The 20,452-nt window shown below is 41.3% G+C and overlaps 2 protein-coding genes across 3 annotated transcripts in view; both read right to left on the reverse strand.

The window, feature by feature from the left end:
• Positions 1 to 5,279, reverse strand: part of PSTPIP1 (proline-serine-threonine phosphatase interacting protein 1) — a 49,008-nt gene extending 43,729 nt beyond the window's left edge. Inside the window, exon 1 of the mRNA XM_066328747.1 lies at positions 4,833 to 5,279. Within this exon, the coding sequence (XP_066184844.1) occupies positions 4,833 to 4,865 (33 nt within the window). The 5' untranslated portion in view covers positions 4,866 to 5,279. The remainder of the gene's footprint in view (positions 1 to 4,832) is intronic.
• The window catches only part of RCN2 (reticulocalbin 2), a 91,773-nt gene that overhangs the window by 70,269 nt on the left and 1,052 nt on the right, over positions 1 to 20,452 (reverse strand). Inside the window, exons 3-7 of one of the 2 annotated variants that reach the window (XM_066328749.1) lie at positions 18,222 to 18,418; positions 15,661 to 15,762; positions 14,822 to 14,918; positions 13,012 to 13,154; positions 10,737 to 11,286 (exon numbers count right to left, since the gene is read on the reverse strand). In XM_066328749.1, coding sequence (XP_066184846.1) covers positions 11,134 to 11,286; positions 13,012 to 13,154; positions 14,822 to 14,918; positions 15,661 to 15,762; positions 18,222 to 18,418 — 692 coding nt within the window. In that variant the 3' untranslated portion in view covers positions 10,737 to 11,133. Of the gene's footprint in view, positions 1 to 10,736; positions 11,287 to 13,011; positions 13,155 to 14,821; positions 14,919 to 15,660; positions 15,775 to 18,221; positions 18,419 to 20,452 lie in introns of both variants that reach the window. The other variant, XM_066328748.1, reaches the window with a different exon arrangement.

Consider the following 20,452-nt stretch of genomic DNA (forward strand, 5'->3'; position numbering starts at 1 on the left):
GCAAAGAGTCCATGACTCACCTACTCCATATTTAAAATACAGACTCATGGCACACTTAAAATTGGCAGAAATAAGAATTCTCCTCTTTTCTGAGCCCAAGTAAAACCAACCAACTTTTGAAGAGCAGGATGGATCAAAACAAACCAGACACAGTTGTGTAAAAATATTAACAAAGTTGTCACAGTGACTTCCTTCATTAATCAATCAATTTTAATAGTCAAACCTCTCAGTTGCAACATGGCCATCAGAAAATTGTAATAAAGTGTATTTAACGGTCTAATTATTTCAGTCACTGACCCAAAATGAACTCCCTGTAAATCCATTCATCTGGTTTTAGTTCATTTGAGCTTCATTTTAGCTGCTGTGCTCTGCTCAGAAGTGACGTGTGAAGCACCCGTGTTTCCATAGCCATGACTGATCAGGTTTTGTACTTGAGATTTCCTCTGGTTTCAGTGACTGTTGTGGCTGCCTCCCCTGCACCCTCCACGGGTGCTTCTCCTTGCCTCAGTGAGCCAAGTGTCCTTCCCAGGGCAGCTGGGGGAATGGAGGAAGGAATTACATGTCTGAAAGAGCAGAGCAGCCTCTTCTGTGGAGATGAGGTTGGCATCACAACAAACACAGACACCAGCTGAGCAACCAGTTAAACTTTTCCAAGCTGGTTCCCCCTTTATTCCCCATTTTCACACACATCCTGCAGTGGTGACTTGGCTTGGATGTGATCAGTGCTGTGGCCATTCCTCTGCCTCTGGAGCCCAGGGAGACGCAGACCATGGCCATGCCTCTGCCTCTGGAGCCCAGGGAGACGCAGACCATGGCCATGCCTCTGCCTCTGGAGCTCAGGGAGACGCAGACCATGGCCATGCCTCTGCCTCTGGAGCTCAGGGTTAAGCAGGATGTGCTGAAAGCAGAGCCCACCTGTGTGCTGTTGTACAGGAAGATGATGTATCTTAATCTGCCTTGTGTCAGTAGGGTCAGATGTAACTGATGCCATGCCATTCAAACCAAACTTGGTGCGACTCACTTGCAAAGCTGGGATGCCAGGCTGGAAGGTTTGCCAGCCTCATTCCTGCCTGGCCAAGCTCAGCCCTGAGTGCCAGGCTGGCAGGAGCCCCCAAAGCTCCAGGTCTTCCCAACAAACCTGCCCAGTCCCATTTCCTCCTCACAGACCCTGCTGCAAAACAACAGGCCCTGCAAAGCTCAACCTCTACGGGGAAGCAGGGTAGCTCCTGGTATAAAAAAATCTTCCTATTTTGAGTAAAACAATTGATGTTGTATTTCTTCAGCATGTTGCCTAATAAGTTTAGGAAATAGCTTTACTGTGACTTTTATCACCACGAAGCTCTTGTTCCCAAATTAAGAGTCTCATTAGAAGCTCAATTATTTGTGAAGCTAATTACATCTTTTTTTGATATATATAACAGACCATTGTGTGAAAAAGCTACAGTAAGAGTAAGCTACAGTAAGACACCTTCATAGTCAGCTTTGCACTGAACCTGAGTTTGAACGTAGCCTGAAGTCAAAGCAAGAGACATGAAGCATCTTTGTAAGAGTCCCTGTTCCTGGAGCACTCCCGTGGCTCCCGTGACCGCAGTGTGTGACCACAACCACGGCTCCACAGGCAGGGATGTGGGATGTGGGAGGGACCAGCCCACAGCACGGCAGGGGAGCAAATCCTGCCAGCTCCTGTTCAAGGCCTGCTTCATATTTGCTGGCTTGCATCTCCCCCACACTTTTAAATGTGAGCTGTGAGAATCCACAAGCCCCGAGCTCATCCCACAGCTGAGAAGGAACAAGCATCTCACACTTCAAGGGTTTATTTTTAAATCCTAAGTACCTTAGAAGCCCATGACACATTTTCAGAATTGACTCGGCTCTTGGGTTTTATTCAAAGTTGTCCAAGGGAAGAGATTTGCTCCTACTCAACTCTGGGCAGTTCAGAGCCTGCCCCAAAACCAACCAGCTCTTTTGAAAATTTTCCTCATTCCCTGTTCTCAGGTGGGAATGGCAAAGCCAGAAGTGGTGCCAGTGCTTTCCTGCCCCTTGGCCAGAAATAGCTGCATTTCAGGGGCTGCAGCTGCAGTTTTCAGCAGCAGGTTAGAGGCAGACCAAATAGAAGGAAAAGGCAATGACAGGAATTGCACAGGAAAAGCAGCAATGAGTGCAAGAACACAGAATGAGACTAAGAAAGATACTCTGTGACTGAGGGGGAAAGATTTTCTTGGATAGTGTTTTTTGTTACAAAAAAAATTACTGTTGCTCTGCCTGTTAACATAACCCCATTAACGTGGAACTCAACTGGTGCCACACACCCGTTCCCCATTAACATGGGATTTTCCCTACATGTCTCATATGATGCTAGAGAAGACAGGTAACATCTGTCAGGCTTGTACAGCAACTCAGCAGAATATTAATCCATCAGCAACTGCCCTGCACTGGCTATCAAATCTAATTTGAATTTTCATCTCACTAAAATTTTCCAAAAAATATTGTCAGAGGATACAACACTTCTCTTAAGAAGCACATTTTAATGCAGACTTTGAGCAAATATACCTTAAACCATTACAGAGTGTGTGGAACATACAGAAATAAAAATTGTAATTAAAAAATACACAGATTTTTGCTCAGGCCATGCTACAAAGAAAATAAAATTGAACTAAGCATGCAAGTTCTAGTATAGTACTGTCACTGCTACATTTATTTGGAAAAGAGGATAAAACTTAAATCTGTTATGATGAACAATTTGCATTTTCCTGGAAGACAGCACATCCTGTTCTTATGAAGTCTGGAGAACTTTGGGGCGGGATGAATGGTGCTTTTTCTCTGCTAGCTGGGGGAGATCCCCCACTTTTAGGATTTCTTTACATATTTTACATTGAGGTAGGTCCTGAGGAAACCCCTGCTTATCCAAAAGTTTCCTGATGGTGGAGCAGGGAGCTGTTGCTTAGGGGCACCTGGTCGGGAAGAAGCACAGGGAGGGGCTGCAGCAATCAGAGGTCAGGGCTCTGTGTTGAGGCACCCACCACGAGGCAAACACCTTTTGGGTGTCAATCAGAAAGGCAGCTCCTGTTCAATGTACAGACCAAATATAGGAGATATATACTGAAGCAAAACCACATAAATACATTTTCTTCTCACAACAGAACATTATGAATGCAAAAAATAATTGCTGATCTTGTGATCTGGGGGGCAAGATGCACGCTCGTGCTGCGTTGTGCAATATCCTGTAAGTTTGCACTTTAAAAGACTTCTTGCATAGCTAAAGCTTCCATCCTGCAACCAGATATATTCCTGCTCTCTTAATCGAGCTGGGCAATACATTTCCAGCCAAAAATGAAATCCAAAGATACTTTCCTTTAAACAAGGTGTTAGCTTCAAAGCTAAGCAAGGATTTGAGTCATGGTAACGTGACTAAGCACAAGAGAGAAGTTTAGGGAAGAGGAGAATGAAGAACCGGCCTGGCCAGATCATCAGCTGGCATTCATCACCCTCACACTACTCCCATTGCTTGATTTATTCTCCCTAAAGACCAAGACACTGAAAAGTAGCTGTACCAAAGGCACCAGCCCTAAAAGTCAGGCAGTTTGTTTTCCAAGGAAGTTCAGCAATGCCAGGGCTGAAGCTCCCAGAGTAGCCCTGGCCCACGCTGTGCACTGCACTGTGCAGTCAGTGGGTGCACAAATGAGGACAGTCTCATGTAGGTGTGGTCATGCACAGTTAGTCCTAACATCAACACTGACTTTTGTATTTCCTCATTGTATTTGTATTATTTTTAACTGTTCAAATCTAGCACTCCAGTGGGGGTGGGGAGGGCTTCCTGAGGATGGTGGTTCACTGAAACGTGTTTTTGCCTCTGCCCTTCTGTTTTCTACCAAGAGAGGGTTTACCCTGAAGCGTGGGTGAAAAGAAAGACAGCACAAGCAGAAAAAACAGCCAGGCAATGGCAGGAAGAATTCATATGGCTTCATGTCTTTCTTTAAGTCAGTCCTAGATGCTGAATACACAATTACCCAGAAAAGAGTCAACCACATAACAACCTGTTTACTCAGCTTTGCAACATGAGAATTTTGATTTTGAACTTTCATTCTGCAATTGCAAGAGAACCTCAGATTACCATAGTGAGAGAAATTACTGAGGTACTTTTACCTTGTAACTGCAGAAAAAGAGCTTGAAAACAGGAGACCAAAGGGATTTTCAAACAAAAGTCATGTAACAAGTATGGAGCGGATCTCCTTGTTTCAGTATTTGCTGGTTTTCAGTCAGCTGTGAGGGCTTGGGCTTAGCTGTGGAGTATCACTGCTGGTCCTTTCTAACCTGTGCTGCTTCACAGCTCCTGGGCTCTGGATGCCTGGGAATGCTGGCAGCAGGGTGGGAGCCTGCAGGGAGCTGAGCAGGAACATTCTGCTCACAGCTGCTGGATCTGCTCTTCACCAAACAGGAGGGAATTCAGCCTATCATTAGCAAGAGCTCACCTGCTCTGGGAGTCTCCTGTACAGCTGAGGACACTCATTGCAAGCAGGTTCTCAGCGCTGTGAGACAGACAAATCCACGTCCTTTTCAAAAGTAGTTTCTGGCCCTAGCACAGGAACTGGGAATGTCAGTGGTTTTATGGGGACTGATATATTCTTTACACTGAATCCCACTGGCCAAGATCAAACACTGCCAAACACTATATTTTTACTTGGAGACAAATTTTGATTTTTACTAAACTAAATTTAGAACACAGAACAGCATTAAATTAGTTTTAAACTATATATAGAACCAAGCTGTATTTTAAAAGATTTTAAAATACAGAGACCTTGAATATAGGAAAGACATAGTAAATGTTCACTTACCCAAAAAGCATCTTTAAACTGCAGCTGGGTCATTATTATTGCTCTGTGGAGGGGTAGGAATCCTTCAGCTGGTCCGTTGCGGGGTGAAAGTGGCAGCAGGCACAGCTCTGAGCCTTGTCACTGCACCCCAGCCCAAGCAGAGAGTGCAACACATCCACAGACCTGTCCCTCCTGAAGTCAGGCTGGTGCCAGTAACATGAGGCTGTTCCAGGCAGCTCAGAGAAATGACCTGTGGCTGAGGGACAGAGGGCAGAAAAGCTGTTGCTCACACACAGAGACATGCAAGTGCTCAGCACCCGCACCCCAAACCTGTTTCTCTTCTGGTAAACAGTTAATATTGAAATGAGGAAGCAAGGAGATGTCAAATGGTGTCAGACTGCTCCTTGCCATGGGTGCGTGTGAGCGGACAGGAAAAAAATAGAGGGGAAAAAAAAGGCACAAAGTTCAGTGATATGATCAGCTGCAGGAGGAGAGAGAACGATTACAGTGCAAAGGAAACCACCATAATACAAAGAGATAAACTATTCTCTAATGCTGTGGTCTTGCAAAAAGAAGCAAAAGAAACAGAGGTGCTCCATTTCTGCAGCACCTTCTGGGACTGGCAGAGGCCCATGCCTTTGCACACGAGAAGCTTAGCTCAAAGCTGCATTTTGCAGCTGGAAAGGCTTTTCAGGACTCGGGTTAAATTAAGAACCCTGAGAAGCGTGCAGGTGTCTGCACACATTTAGATACCTGGATGTTGACGTAGAGAATGTTCCTGATTTGCAAGCCCTCATACAAATACTCGAATGAATATGCAAGATATGTGAAATTTAGAAGTAAAATCGGAAGTCTTGAAAAAGAAGAGAGCTAAGAGTTTGTTAACATCAGGACCTGAGTGAAGCCTCACAAACCAGTGAAGCAGCAGAACCCAGACCACACCCAGCACCCTGCTGACACCAGGTATTTCAGGCAGCTCCTCAGATCAGCTCCTCCAGTTGTTAGAACACAGCTGCAAATACCTGAGCACAGGGTAACACTTCTAAAGCTTCCCTGAAACCCTCTCCAAAGCACCTGTCCTCCAGGTGACATTTCTCTGTTCACCTCCTTAGGATGTTTTAAGCATTCTTTAACACCTGTTTTTAAATACTCACTGGCGTCATTGGGGCATAGGAAAAAAAAAAAAAAAAAAAGAAAAAAAAAAAAAGTCCTGTGGTGGTTGCATAGGCAAAACCTGTCTGTCCACACCAAGAACACATCAGGATTTACTGATATCCAACCAAGTGATGCTGCTCTGGGTCCCACAGCAGCAGCCCCCTGGCAGATCCTTCCAGAGTGGGGAAGCCTTGCAGCTTCCCTGGGCTCCAGCAGGACTCGGGGCTCTGCTCAGAGCTCTGCAGCAGCTGGGGGCTGCACTTACCCCTATTCATTCCATGCGCAATTTGTAGCTGGTGTTTTAAAGAATTTGCAAGGTTCCTTCCTGATGGTCTGAAGAAGACAGAATGTGCAGGAGGGACTTTGTGAGGGAAAATGAAGTGCAAGCAGAGGAGGGCAAATGAGAGTCTGGAGGGTCAGAGAGTAACAGGAAGAAAACATCATTGCATGAGAGTGGGAGAAGGAGAAATGTGAGGATTCGCTTGCAGATAGTGTTGAGGAGAAAGGAGTGAAGTTTTCTTCCAGAAGGAAAAATTCCTTGAAAAAACGTATTTTGAGGGCACTAGTCATACTTGATCTGTATGAAAAAAAGGAACTTTTTTAGATCAGTCCTTCCAAACCTAAATGTTTCCTGTTACTATTTCCAAGTTACAGCTGTGTTTTGAAACCATCAAGCCTGCTGTTGGGGTTCATAAAAATGCACTGAGTGCATTTTAGCCCTCTAAAATGATACGCTACTTTCTTGTTATTTTTAGTTTGGCCTCCAGCCACAAAACCAATTATTTGACTAAACCTCAAGCTGGGCTTTGTGCCTGCATCCATCCCACACAAGAGCTCTGGTGTAGCACAGTCAGCTCCCCAGCAGCTCCCAGGGATGCTCTCTCTTGACGCCATCATCACAGGCAGTTCACTCTGCGCTGGGGGGTTGAGTTTCTCAGAATAGCCCAGATCAGGTCTCCAGTTTGGGTATTTGATGAGCTGTCAGAGAGCAGTTGCTGTGAGTCCCAGCCCTAGCTCTGATGGAGCAGATTTGGGTCGATTTGGATCCCTGCTCCCAGGTCCTGATGGTGCTGGGTTATGCCCATAGGGTGCTGTGCCATGCAGGGGTAGCCAGACTTTGCAGCGCTTCAGAAGAGGGACACAATTCTCTATTCCTCTGTGCTCCAAATAGGAACAGGACATTAAGGCCTCCAGTTCCGAAATGCTGTGTCTCAGGATTGGGTTAGTTTCTTGCTGGGTGTGGCCAGAGTTCTCTGAAGCGTGGAAAGGCAGAGCCTGGGAGGGAGCTCTGTGCGGCTGAGGCAGGGAGCAAAACCACTGAGCCTCGCTGGGCTGTGAATGCTGTGATGCCATCTACTGAAATCCCCTGAGCGTGCTGCAACTCCCCCTGCAAAACTGATGTCAGCATCTTTGAGCTAAGCAGCAGCATTTTAGTGGGCAGGGAAGGGGTTGAGACTTGTCAGGATGCTTTGGACACCTGAAGGGCCTTTCAGCTACCCTTTTTCACTCCTTTAAAGGGGATTTTAGCCTAACCTGACAGGCTTGCTCAGAAATTCAGCATGTCAACAAGAAGCCTTAATTGGAACTCTTCCCTGACAGCCACTGCATCTCCTTCCACCACTGCTCTTAGAGGTTAAAAATCAGGTGTTCTCTTTGATAAGGCCAAGAACACACTTCCGGAGGGTTTTTCCCCAGTAATTAAATTGTTTGGCAGCAGAATGTACCATTTGAATCCATTCTGTGGTGAAAAGTGAAGATAAGACTGATTTTTAAAAGATTGTTTTAAAAGCCCTCAATTTTTCTCATTCTTTAGAATGGAATCTTCATTTAATTTTTAACTATATACTACTCTGAGAAAAGCTTTTTATCAGGGATTTGGGTGGCACGTTTGGATTTGACATTAGGCAAAATATGAAAATAGCACTTACAAACATTTTTTTGCTCATCCAGGATGCCAAGGAAGACATTCTTCAGAGGAAATGTTTCTGATTTTGGGGAGTCTGATCAAGCAGACAGTAAACCTTCTATTCTACGTAGCAAGAGGATGAGGGAGTCTATGAAAAGTGTTCAGGCAGAAGATAAAGAAATGCTGAATACTCAGATAATTCAGGTGTTGAGCTGGTTGTAACTTTCAGAAGTTACAGTCAGTCCTTGGGTATATTGTGGTCCCTTGGAATGGTGGTTTGGGACATGTCAATGGAGACTGGAAGACACTGGTGCAGTCCTTCCCAGCCTCCAGAACTGTTCCCTCTGAGATACAGCTTCCAAACAACTGCTGCAGTGCAGCCACGTCCAAACTCCAACAACCCAGCCCCGGGGTCTGTCTGAGCCCCACAGCCTGGGGATAGCAGCAGCAAGGAAACCACCATGCTAAAGGAGACACAGTTCAGCTGCTGAGCTGTGCCTGCCATTCTAATTCCCTACGAAGGCATCTCTGAATTTCCATGCAGGAAATGTCAAGGGCTTGCAAATTATCCCCAGTCATACCCATTAAGAATGTTGAAATCACCTTGCCTTCTGTGAGGAGCCAGTCTCTGTTCCCATGGAAACAGAAACTGTACCTCTGAACACCTGGCTTGGTCTGTTCCCGCTGCTCTGGGCCATCCTGGCTGCTGCTGGAGGCTGCTCCAGCACGGCCCAGACCCCACATCAGGCTCTGCTAAGCTCTGAAACTCAACTCCCTCTGCTCCTGTTAGAGGGAAACGCTGAACAGCCTTCCAAAAGCAGTCTCACAGTGCAAGACAGTCCTGCTGGTGTTCTGTTTCAGTAAAATCCATAATTAATATAACGATTAATTCCACAGGCTCTGTTCTTACCTCTTATCTAATATTTCATTGCAGTTTCTAATAGAGGCCATCACTAAAAGATGGACTCTGTTCTGCTGTTGTACCCAGGAGAAAGATCATCAGCCTTTGCTATACTGGTGAAGAACATGAATGGATTTCCTCTAGAATTAACATTTTGATACTTTGTATATAATAAAATTGTTTGTATCATAGAAATGTAGGGTCTTTTTGGGCTTGGTATGTGCTTAAACTATCCTTACCTCTGAGAATGTTTAAAGGCAAAAAAAAAGGAAAAAAGGGGAACTGTGGAGAAGTTCAGTGTCACTGGGGCCTTGAACAGCACAAACAGGATCAGGTTGCTCTTGGGAGAAAAGTAGAAGTACTTTGTGAAAGAGAAAATGAACTTATTTGAGGTTTTATCCCCTCTTCTTGTCATGAATTCAGGTTCCTGCTGAAAGATGTTTTTAATTTGTCTGACACCTTTTGAATGCTGTATCAACACACCGGCTTTCTCCATGCCTTAATTCAAAGCAAATCACTACTCATTTGGAAGTACTGCACATTCATTAGCCAAGCAAGGCAATGCTGGTGCTGCTGAGATTTCTGTGTCTCACAAGAATCCCGGGATCTGTGTCCCCACCATATCATCTGTAGCAGGTTCTGCCTCTGGACCAAATGCCCCTTCTTCAGCAATACTTTAGCATCATGGGAGGCAACACTTTCGCTTCCTTCAGCACATTTTAGCCAATACTCTGCTTATGTGCTCATTTAGAAATATCACCAGTCAGTTTAAAATTTTTATTTGTTTGTTTTAATATTCCTGGGCACACCGGATTTATTTTATTTTTTTAATCAGATCTCACCACCACTATGGCAAGAGCTGTACTCATATTCCCAAGGAACTGACATTAAAAAATATGGGTAGAAAAAAATCCAACCACTACAATTGAAAACGTGTTTTGAATTTCTATTACTATGATACCTAAAAATACAGCATATGTGGTTTTCCTCTGAATCAAAATTTCTAAGCTTCTACTGGTGACACATCAGCACTTACCTCGAAAGGAATTCCATTTGCTCTGAGCATAATTAAGAGGTGGTATCCTGGGAAAAAAAACAAGGCAAAACTAGCTGCTTTTACTCAATAGAGCTGGGAGGAAGGAAAACATTAGTCAAGGAACACACTGTGAGAGCATTAGAAGAGTTATTTATGTAGGAATTAAAAAATCCCAACACACTCCACACAAGCTGTTCTGTGAGCATTTGTCTGGAATACTCAGCTCATTTCTTTCCAGGAGACAGAAGTGAGTATTTGGACTTTCCTACACTGAACCTGTAGTGCCGTTAAGCCTTCAGACTATTTCAAATAATCACAAAACAGGACAGCTCTCACTTGTGGAGCTTTCAGTTGAGGTTAACTTTTAGAGGTTATTACTACAAATATTATTTAGTAATGCCTTGATGCTTTAGCCTTCCATATATCACAACTCAAAAAATAAACACAATTGCTTCTGCAAACTTGTCCAAAAAAGGCTAAATGCACACATTGCTTTTTGTGAATCTTCTTTAGCAGCCAGATAAGATGACACATCTCTGGTTGATAAAGCCAAGAATGTTGCCACTGGACATTACGCACATTTTTCACATCTGCAGGAGCCGCTATGGGTGACCAAAGGTGAGAAATGAATGCACAAAATACAGAAAGATAGAACATTTTAATTTTTAATCCAACAAATGAAGAGGGTCTTGACACAACATAAAATACCACTGTATTGCTAACGCTCTACAACTGTACATTAAAAATAATTATTGTTTATAGATGTAAAAATAGCAAGTTTTATGATAGAGTAAAACACAATATAGAAACCATTCAAAATAAAGTAGAAACCTCTTAAACGACTGAGGCATTTATGTAAGTATTTCTCCAAAGGTATTAAACAAAACACAATTCATAGTTACATAAACATCCCCCCATGTTCCCCACAAAACATCCCCCCACATTCCCCACACTCTGCCCTAATTTAATTGATTAGAAAAATAGTAGTCTCCGTTACTATATTTTGCATTCTTTCAGAACTATCTAGATTCTCCATTTTCTTCAAGTACAGTAGAACAACTCCTCACAATACAGTACTACTTTGAAGTAATTAATTTCCCAACAGTACAGAATTTTGATAGCAAGTATTTCAGATTAATTTTGAAGGCTAGAAGAGGCCCAGGAAATTTGCAGGAGGGCAATTAAATTTTGAATGCAAATTATTTACACAAACATTAGTGTACTGTAATTACAGCGTAAAACTTGCAATGCAGCTGGATGAGTGTTTTTAACAAAAGCTCCAAATGAAAGAAAGGGAAGAAAAAAAGATTACAAAATAAATAATCTAAAGTTCTTCATGGTAGAAACGTTCATCGTGAAGCTGCCTACCATAATCTGTTGCTTCACTGTTAAGAAACAAATCCTGGTTCTTAAGAATTTCTGCTTCAGAAAGTTTTTTGTCATCATTTAAATCCATCTCTTCAATGAGGTGCAGAGCCTGTAAAAGAAACAAACCACACACGCACCATGTTAAAAAAAATAGTGATTTCTGCTTATTTATGTATAATAAAAATAGGGAAGTCTAGCAGTAAAATGAAGAACCAATTGCAGAATTTAGCTGTAGTTCATTCACCGGTATTTTTTAGTTTAAAGCTAACAGACTGTGTAGCAGCTCTACTGCACCTCTTATTTCTCAGAAATAGGAGTCCTGATATGACATGGTTTTGTTTTCATTTGCTGAACATCTACAAATACCGTGATTTAGAGAATCCTTCTGTTTCTACTTTTCCTGATTGGTTTGGCTCAATGTAACTGAGCCAAAAATAACGGGGACTAACGTCAACCAAGGGGATTTTAAAAGCACTCTGCATGGCAAAAGCTGAAAGATTAATGACAAACATCTTGGCCAACACATGTCAATTCCTGAAAATGGAATAGATAGTAATTTTTCTATTTTTATGTTATTTACCTACTGGGTTTCTCAAGTAATTTTGAAATGCCAGAATGGAACTTCAAACAGCAGTTTGTGACTGAAATCAATGCTACCTTCTCTTTAGGACAGGTGACTTTGCTAAGCCTTTATATTACCCAAAGGAAAAAAAACTAGCACACTAGAGAAACAAATAAAAGAAATTATTAGTTGCAGAATTGAGCTATTACTACAGCATGGCCTTGCTGTAAGCCACAATTTGAAAGACAGCTAAGAAAAGCTAAAAAAAACCCCAAACCAAGACAGGTATGAACACACTCAGCAGCACAGAGAGCTCATGTCAGAACAGTGGTATTTCTGTGAACTAAGAACTGACCACAGGCAGAAAAGGCCATGCAAAGGCTCCCAGATCCTCATTTACAGAAGTACTCCCAGAACAGCTCAGCGCCCGACAAGGTCCCACGTGGCAGCACCCAGGGCTGCTGCTGCTGCTGTCCCCAGAGCCCAGCAGGGCAACAGGGGGCAGCTCAGGGGGCAGCACATGGGCTGTGGGGCTGACACAGGGAGGTGCCCCCTCCCCAGCAACATGAACCTGCTGTTCCTGTCATTCTGAACAACAAAATCCTCCATGGGAAAGCAAAGACATGGAAAATTTAGCTGAGAAGTTACTAGAAGAAAGGCAGAAATCCACTCTACTGCAGTCAGAGACTGAAAACTACCACAAAAAATAAGCTAAAATGAGAATCCACTTAAAAGCTATTAGGCTGTTCTACCTCTGATTAAACCATTTTAATTAGCATCATCAAAGTTTGCTTTACACCATCTTGAATCACAGAGTACTTCCATTTTCTGGTACTTTAAACAAGTTTTTAGTTCTATAAATTATGGTGATTTATCCAGTTAGAAGAATTACAATCAATTTCTTATTTCAAAATTATGCAGTTTCTTTTGGTAGTGCATCTCATTAGATTTACCTACAACAACTAAAAAATTACTTATTAAAATTCTGTACCCTTGAGTCAAAGCAGATAAGCTATTTAAACATGTCCAAAAGCACTTTGTTAATTTACAAACATTTACACAATTAATAGGAACTTCACATTTACCTAATGGAGTCAAAGGACCTGCATTCCTTGTCAAAGTGAAAAGAAGTTAAAAATACACACAAAGATCTAGTGATACTCTTTCTCAATAACTAAGACACGATAAATCTGAATGCTTCTCTCATTTTGCTGTGATCCTTCAAAATTCTCCTGCAGCAATTAAAACCTAACCAGCAGTCAAACCACGAACCTCTTCTTGTGCAATACCCTGATTGTTGGGTACTATCCAAGACAGCAACTCTTGAGGGCTCAGTTTTCCATCATGATCCTTGTCATAGTCATTCACAAACCGGTCCTTCTCAACCAGTATCCATTCTGGATCTTCCCTTGCAGCTAGTAAGACACAATAGTGAAGTTTAGAGTCACTCTTCGCTTTGAAGAAGAGGTTTTCATCTTTTCTCCTAAGCAAATTCATTTATTCTCATAAAACATAACCAAAAACTGATGTCACTAAACAAAAGCAAACCTTAATGGGCAGAGGAAAGTAGGGAAATCAATTTCATTTACTGTCACTATATATTTGAACACTTGTTTTATACTTACCCGATGTACAGGTATTGCATCCTGCAGCCTACAGCAATCTTAGACTTGTCCTTAACTCTTCCAGAAATTGGGAAATAATTCATCAAAATTATAAACACTGCAGACAAGCATGATCTGGCTTTCTAAGCTTTATGAAAATCAAAAGTAGCAGGTATCACAAGCACGTAACAGTTTAAAAATAATTACAATTCTATTATTAAGGAAGAAAAAGTGAAGGCTTTCCTTCCTAACATTTTGTTTTGCAAGGAGATTTTCCCTCTATGTGACATAAAGGGAAATTGTTGCCCGAAACCACAAGCAAATTATGAAATCAGAGCCCTCACGTAGCCTACTAGTAAATTTAAAGAGTCCTGCAGGAACACTGCCTGCAGAAGAGAAAAGCTGAAGAAGTTTGTACAATCACAGCTGATTCTCAAGTCTTGCTAACAAGTTGTGATGACAAAGCTGTTATGTGTTCTATTACTGCAACAATTTCACTCTTCTCCAACAACTTTTTATAGACTGACTTGGAAAAGCTTTCTTTCATGTTAAAGCAGGAAAAAGATAAAGAACCCTGTAGTTGCATCAGAGATCTGTTGTTTTTGCTGGCTCTGACAAACAAAGATGGTTATAAAACATGAAATTCCAGGTGGCTGATTAGAGTAAAGAAAAATGGATTATTCCCCTTGCTCTCCATATCCTCAAGCAGCTTACACAATTCTCCTCAGCTAGGATGCCATTCAGAATTAGCACTTCTTTGGGCCAAGTAGACTTTCCACAAAACTGAAGTTCCTGGGCTTTTTGGAATGGGAAGGATTATGTGCCCTAGCTTTTAGCAAATCAAATACAGTGTGTAAAATATTGAGAAATATTGATAAGCCTCAGGTAAGTGTCGTTCTTTTTGTTAAAGAAGGAACAGATCAAGTTTAAGGAAGAGCAAGACTGGGAAAAAACCCAAACAAATCAAAGAATGAAGGCAGCAATCAGGTTTCTGATACCTGGAACAGTGAAGTGACTCCTCACACTTCCCTTCCATCCCTCTCTCAACACACTCAGCTCAGTCCTTCCAAAGCAAGGCCAGCAGCTGCCTGCTCAGGCTGATCGAGGCCAGGGCAGTGTACCCTCACATTCCTGCTAGCTGAATCTGCAGATGTGTTCAGCTGGCAAATACGGCTGCACCTTGTTTCAGCTGCATCCTTTGTGGTCAGGAATTCGCTTCAGTCTTTCAGAAAACAAGAAGCAACTTGCAAGGAAACTGCAGAATGGGCTACACACAGATCACTACCAAATGGGGAAGACTGAAATAAGGAGTCTACTACGCCCAGTTTCAGAAAACAGAATTATTCCAAGACAGAAAATCTTACTCAGAATTTGTAGGTGTAAGTGTGAAAAGATAAAAATAAAGGCGCATCCAATTCTCCCCATTCCAAAAGCTTTTGTTAATTCCCTCTTTCATGCCCCTTCCCTTTTTTCCTTACTTGGGTCTCTTCTGTAATCACCAAGGAATTCTTCCAGGCTAACAAATCCATCACCATCTTTATCGTGTTCTTCTAAAGCCTCCTGAATGACAAAGTCCTTTTGTACACATACAAAGATCAGAATTAGCAACTCATGATCAAGAGAAACAGCAGTGAATCATTTTAGAGCAGTGACTTACTCCTTAAACGAAAGGACTCCCTCATTTCAAATCTCTTTTTGTGTTTTATGCAGACTAGTGCAGTATTTGCTTCCTGTAACAATAAAACAGATCCTGTCCTGTCCTGTCCTGTCCTGAAGAGTTTAGAATGTCAGATTTCATGAAAACTAAATCTGAAAGGTGTCCACAGAGCTGGAATCTTCAACACAATTCAAAACTGCAAAAGCAGCTGAGAAACATGAATATGTACAAAGCTCTACCATCTCACTTCACTTTTCTTTTCATGTGGTGGATTCACTAATTTGCATTTTTGCCACTTAATTGAATTTTTAGGAGAACTAGTTGGTCTTTTGTCCACCAGAGAGCCAAAACTGAAAGCTAAAATCTCACTGACGGATTTGTAGCCTAGCAGAGCTGAGAGGTGGCTAAGTCAGTCCAGTCCCCAGAGTTGGGGATACTTGTGCAATCCTGGTTCTTGTAACAGATTTCAAAGAAAAGCACTGAATTCTTGCTCCAGCTCGTCACCTCCAGCACCGGATCCACAAGACATTATCTGATTTTTAATTTAGGCTGTCCAAGCTATGTCCATAACTGCCCCACTTCCTGAGGTGCTGGGGCTAAGGACACACACTAAAAAGACCTACACACACAGGCTGATAAAGATGCTCCCCTAAATCTTACCGTCATGTACTCCACTTCTTCAGGATGTTCAAACGCAATATATTCATCCACATTTAGAGCAGGAACATCATCTCTATTAGCTTTCTCAAAACGTTTTTTCTCCTTTAAATGAAGCTTAGAAAATAGATTTAGTTAGAGCCCTTACTGGAAAGGAAAAACAACATAATAGTAGATGGCTGTAATCTCATCAGGATATTAATTGTTTCACATTACCTATTCATAATATACTGATGTTAAATTTTCACTAAAAACAAGTCATTGAGAGCAATAAGAACAACACTTCTAATTGAGATGGTTTTATTCTAAGAATCACAAAAACCTCTGCTTTTTTCAATTTAAGGAGCCATTTAAAACACACTAAAGAAAGATAATGAAAAGACCAAGAATTCTCAATTTAATATGTGCATCCTCTTCTAAAAGTTACCAATTCCCAAAATAACAAATTGAAGTACAGTGATTATAATTAATGGCAGCCATTAGAAATTCCAGAATTTACATATTAAGGGCACTTAACCTTCTGGATTTACATCTCATTTATGTCAAGGGCTGCCTTTAGTTCAGAGAAGGTCTTGAAAGATCATGTATGTAAAATGTCTTTTCTGAAGCCATTTTAAGGCCAGACTCCTTTACTACAGGATTGCTGTCCATTACACATGATCATTTTAAACAGGAGTCACTTCTCTGATCTGTTTTAAGTACGCATATTAGCATGCCATTAGAAAAGAAATAATATCTGATATAAGCAGGCAAGTTCTTATTTCTGAATGTCTTGCACTTCCTATTTCTGTCTCCCAGAAGTGCAAGGACTTCCTATTTTTTTCTGGTTTCATTTTGTACAAACTCTGGATAAAATACAGGCCCACACCAGTGACAACCAATCTCTGCTCAAACTGTACATGATGTGAACTATAAAAACCTTGGAATCCCATCCTTAGGTGTGCTGTGCTATCAGTGTGAGTGATCTGGGTATGGCAGTAGCCAGCAAGTCAGAGATCATAAACACTTCACAAATAACCATTTGAAATTGTACTTCTGATTTATATCCCATCTATTGACACTTTTCTCAATATCAGGCTAACCTGATGAACACAGAGCATAACATGTAACAAATGAAGTGTAAGATCTCAACTATTCTGTAAAACAGTTAAACGTCCTCTTAGAGAAAAGCTAACTTTAGCTGGGAGTTTAACTAGGAAGGGAATCCAGAAGGATTACAGAAAGTACTATACTGCAATGTAAGCTTGAACAATTGAGGGATAAACTAAGTTTTCCAGTGTTTTTTGGGAAGTGATGAACAAGGCCGCCACCTTCTGGTAATTTCCTGTGGTTATTAGATGTCAATTCTAAACCGTGTCTCACTCCTCCATCTTGATCAGAGCAGGACACTAATTGACAGACATAAGGAAAATGCTGTATGTGGCAGACCTGTGATGCTTGTACAACGCTGCTCATTTACAATCTACGTGGGAGAAGTCAGCGGGCAGGAAAACACAGCAAGCAGTCAAGCCAACATAAGCAAGCAGTTCTATCCCAGCTCATATAGCTATAGCTCTGTATGTATCTGTGATGACAATGTCTCAAACTTAATGTCTCAAACTTAGTATCAATATTTTGACTGGAAGTTCTTCTGGAAATCTTGTGGTATTTAAATGCTATGTAATTATTCAGTTATGTGACATTCCATTTACAGTTTGTTTCTTCAGTGTGTAAAATCCTCCGTTCACTATATTAGTTTCACTTCTGCTAGCATCCTATATTATCTACTACTACTCCAGTAGAAGCAGACAAAGCAATCCTCACAAAAAAAAATAAACCTCTGGCCAGAATAGTCTACAAATGCACTTATTCTCTTTCTGAGAAACATTTACATATAAATGTGGAACTTGAAGAGAAACAAGTTTTGCTATGTGGTGGTTCTTGGTGAACCTTTTCTCCCTGCCTCTCTTGCCTGCTTAAGCATCTGCTTTAATACATGTGACTCATACACAACTTCTGTGTTTAAACATCCTTTTATAGCTGTGGGAGTTGCACTTTCACTGTTTAAAACTGTTTGAATTGCTATTGCTTTCTCTGTGGCTCTCTAATGGACAGACAATCTCAGGGCAGGCAATACTGACACCCCACACTGAGTGCTTGAGCAGTAACTGAAAGAACGGGGACAGTGCAACCAAGGGGTTAAAGAGCTTCCTTCTGCTCCAGCCCCAGTGGTGCTGGCCCCTGCTGACGGCAGGACCCTGTCAGCCTGCAGACCTCACCCAGTGGACTGCAGCCTGGGTTTAAGACGGTGGCTGGAGACTATGATCTGCTGTAAGACTATCAATAGACTTATGCTCCACTCAGCCAGCAAAATACATTCAGGAGGTACCATTTCATTGTGTCTTTGTCAGTAACACCTTTAATACTCTACTACTTTCCTTTAATTACTCCCCTATCTCAGCTAGCAAAAGTGTTAAACATATGCCAGCTGCTCCTTTTTCTCTACCCATCTTGTTCTGCCACAATAAACAAATATTGCTGCCTTTGGCCAACAGCTCACAGGAGCTGCTGCTGAAACATTTTACCTGGCGAAATGATTCTTCTTCTTGATCCTCCAGGACAGTGTCCTCGTCATAATCAATTACACGATCATACATTTGCAAGTTATACTCCTTCCAAGACACCAATCCATCGCCATCTTTGTCATAGTCACTGAAGTGTTGCTTTGCTTCTTGTGTAACATAATGCTTAAAAGACTGCTGTATCCAGGAGCTCAGCTCATCTGTGAAAAACATTAAAAATATAATAAAACAAAGAAAATCAGAATCATCTGCACTATAAAAACTGTGAAGAACCCACAGATCTATTCTGTCTGGAATATACTTCACAATTCAGATGAAAGCATATAGGCAAAAGGTTACTTAAAGCAAACAGTCCGTTTACTTCAGGCTGTGGCTTTTTCCAAGGTAACTGAATGAGGGAATAGATCACAGCTACAGACTTCAGGGGGTCTGTTAATGGTGATGTGGCCTTGTCTTTTCAAATCTGAAGGAAATCAACACTATAGCATCATTTCTTTTTTCTCCAAAGCTTTATGAAAACGATGCTGAGTATGGTTTAGACGGACAACTCTAAATGTAATTTGGTACCCCAAAAAACATTGTTCTCATCACTCCGGGGCTTCTTTTGAAAAATCCACAAAGTGAAATAAAATTTAATTTAGTACCATTGCCTTAATTACCCAAAATAAAATATTAACTATTTATGTAGAGCTATTTTCCCTTTACTTGGGGCTGAAATCAAGCCTCATAGTCTGGAAAGGTTTTTTAGTTGCTTGTTTTTATAGAAATGTAGCTAAAAGAAATAAAACTTAATATACCTGAACTGACAGAAATACATTAAAGTTACTTCATTTAGAGAAGATTGGGAGAACATTTTCTCTCAGTATCTCTCAGCTATTTTCAGACGCCTGGAAGAGAAAAATATCTCCCTCTGCATTGCAAAAATTATACACCTTAATCAACTCAAATGAAATCCTGCCCAGAGGACTCATGACTAATAAAAAGTCCTGTAGAAATCACTACTTTGACACAGAAAAATCTTACAGCATTTTTAAATACTAAAGAATCTTATCCTGTCCTTCTTGGCACAATCCATGCATCAATACAACTTTATTAGTTTTATTTAAATATCCTTGAAAAGCAGGAATGGATTTTCTAAAATGTATTTTGAGTACTGAATTTATATTTGCAAAGGAATCAGCTTGCTAACAGATTCTGTGAACTGATTGAACATGCAGAGGTGTGTGTGCCAGCAAGGCTTGTGCACAAACCAGCACTGCCTTATAAGAAACTGCAACATGATTTCTTAAAGATGGTCACCATTAATTAATGGTTTATTTCCCAGCATTTAAGGTGTGAGGCACAGCCATGTGACTACATAATGTCCAGGGCCATGAATCAGAAATACTTAATACTCCAACATTAGAGAAGGAGCATTAACGTATTTCATCTTCTCATCTCTCACTGTCAGCCTCCAAACGGAGGCACCACTAATAGGGAAAATGTTCTCAAGAGTTTTGCAATACACTGAGGAATAACTGAGCTCAAAAAGCTTCAGTACCATAAATTTCTTAGTGTAAAAACACATTCCACTGTGAGTTTTACCTTTGGGAAGCAAAAGGAAGGCAAGTTTTCATTAGACTGAGAATCAGATGCAACATATATACACGATGAGGACAGAGTATGGGTGGAATTCCTATATAGACTTTTACCCTTAAAGCTTTCATGTTGTGAGCTGTCTGTGGTAGATGACAGGGATTGGCCATGCCACTGAACTATCTGACTATCTCACCTCTACACAATCCATGCAGGAACACAGAAATCAGTGTGCAGTTGATTAAATTGAGAGTGAAAGGCATGAAGTGAAGGGCATTCAAAAATCTTGCCTTTAAAACTGCATTTTGTTCTCTCACCTAGAAAGCTTCCTGCATGTTTAGAACAATTTTAATGAAATATTACTGTTCTGGCATTTGACCAAGGATTCTGCTTGCTTTGTGTGTGCACACGAGAAACTTTTTTGTCAGAATCACAGTTGAACAACAACAAAAAAGTTCATAACGAGGTTTAAAATTACATTAACATTATCATAATGATGTACTGAAAGAAAGGGCCTGAGTTTACCATGGAGTTCCTAAGTCTGACTGACAAAAACCTGTCTGGGAAGAGACATTTGACAGTGTATTATGATGAAATACAATCCATCAATGTCACTTGGTGTCACCAGGTACTGAAGTACATCTATGTAGTACTATGGC

Source organism: Sylvia atricapilla, chromosome 13, assembly GCF_009819655.1.
Source record: "Sylvia atricapilla isolate bSylAtr1 chromosome 13, bSylAtr1.pri, whole genome shotgun sequence".
Classification (NCBI taxonomy): Eukaryota; Metazoa; Chordata; class Aves; order Passeriformes; family Sylviidae; genus Sylvia; species Sylvia atricapilla.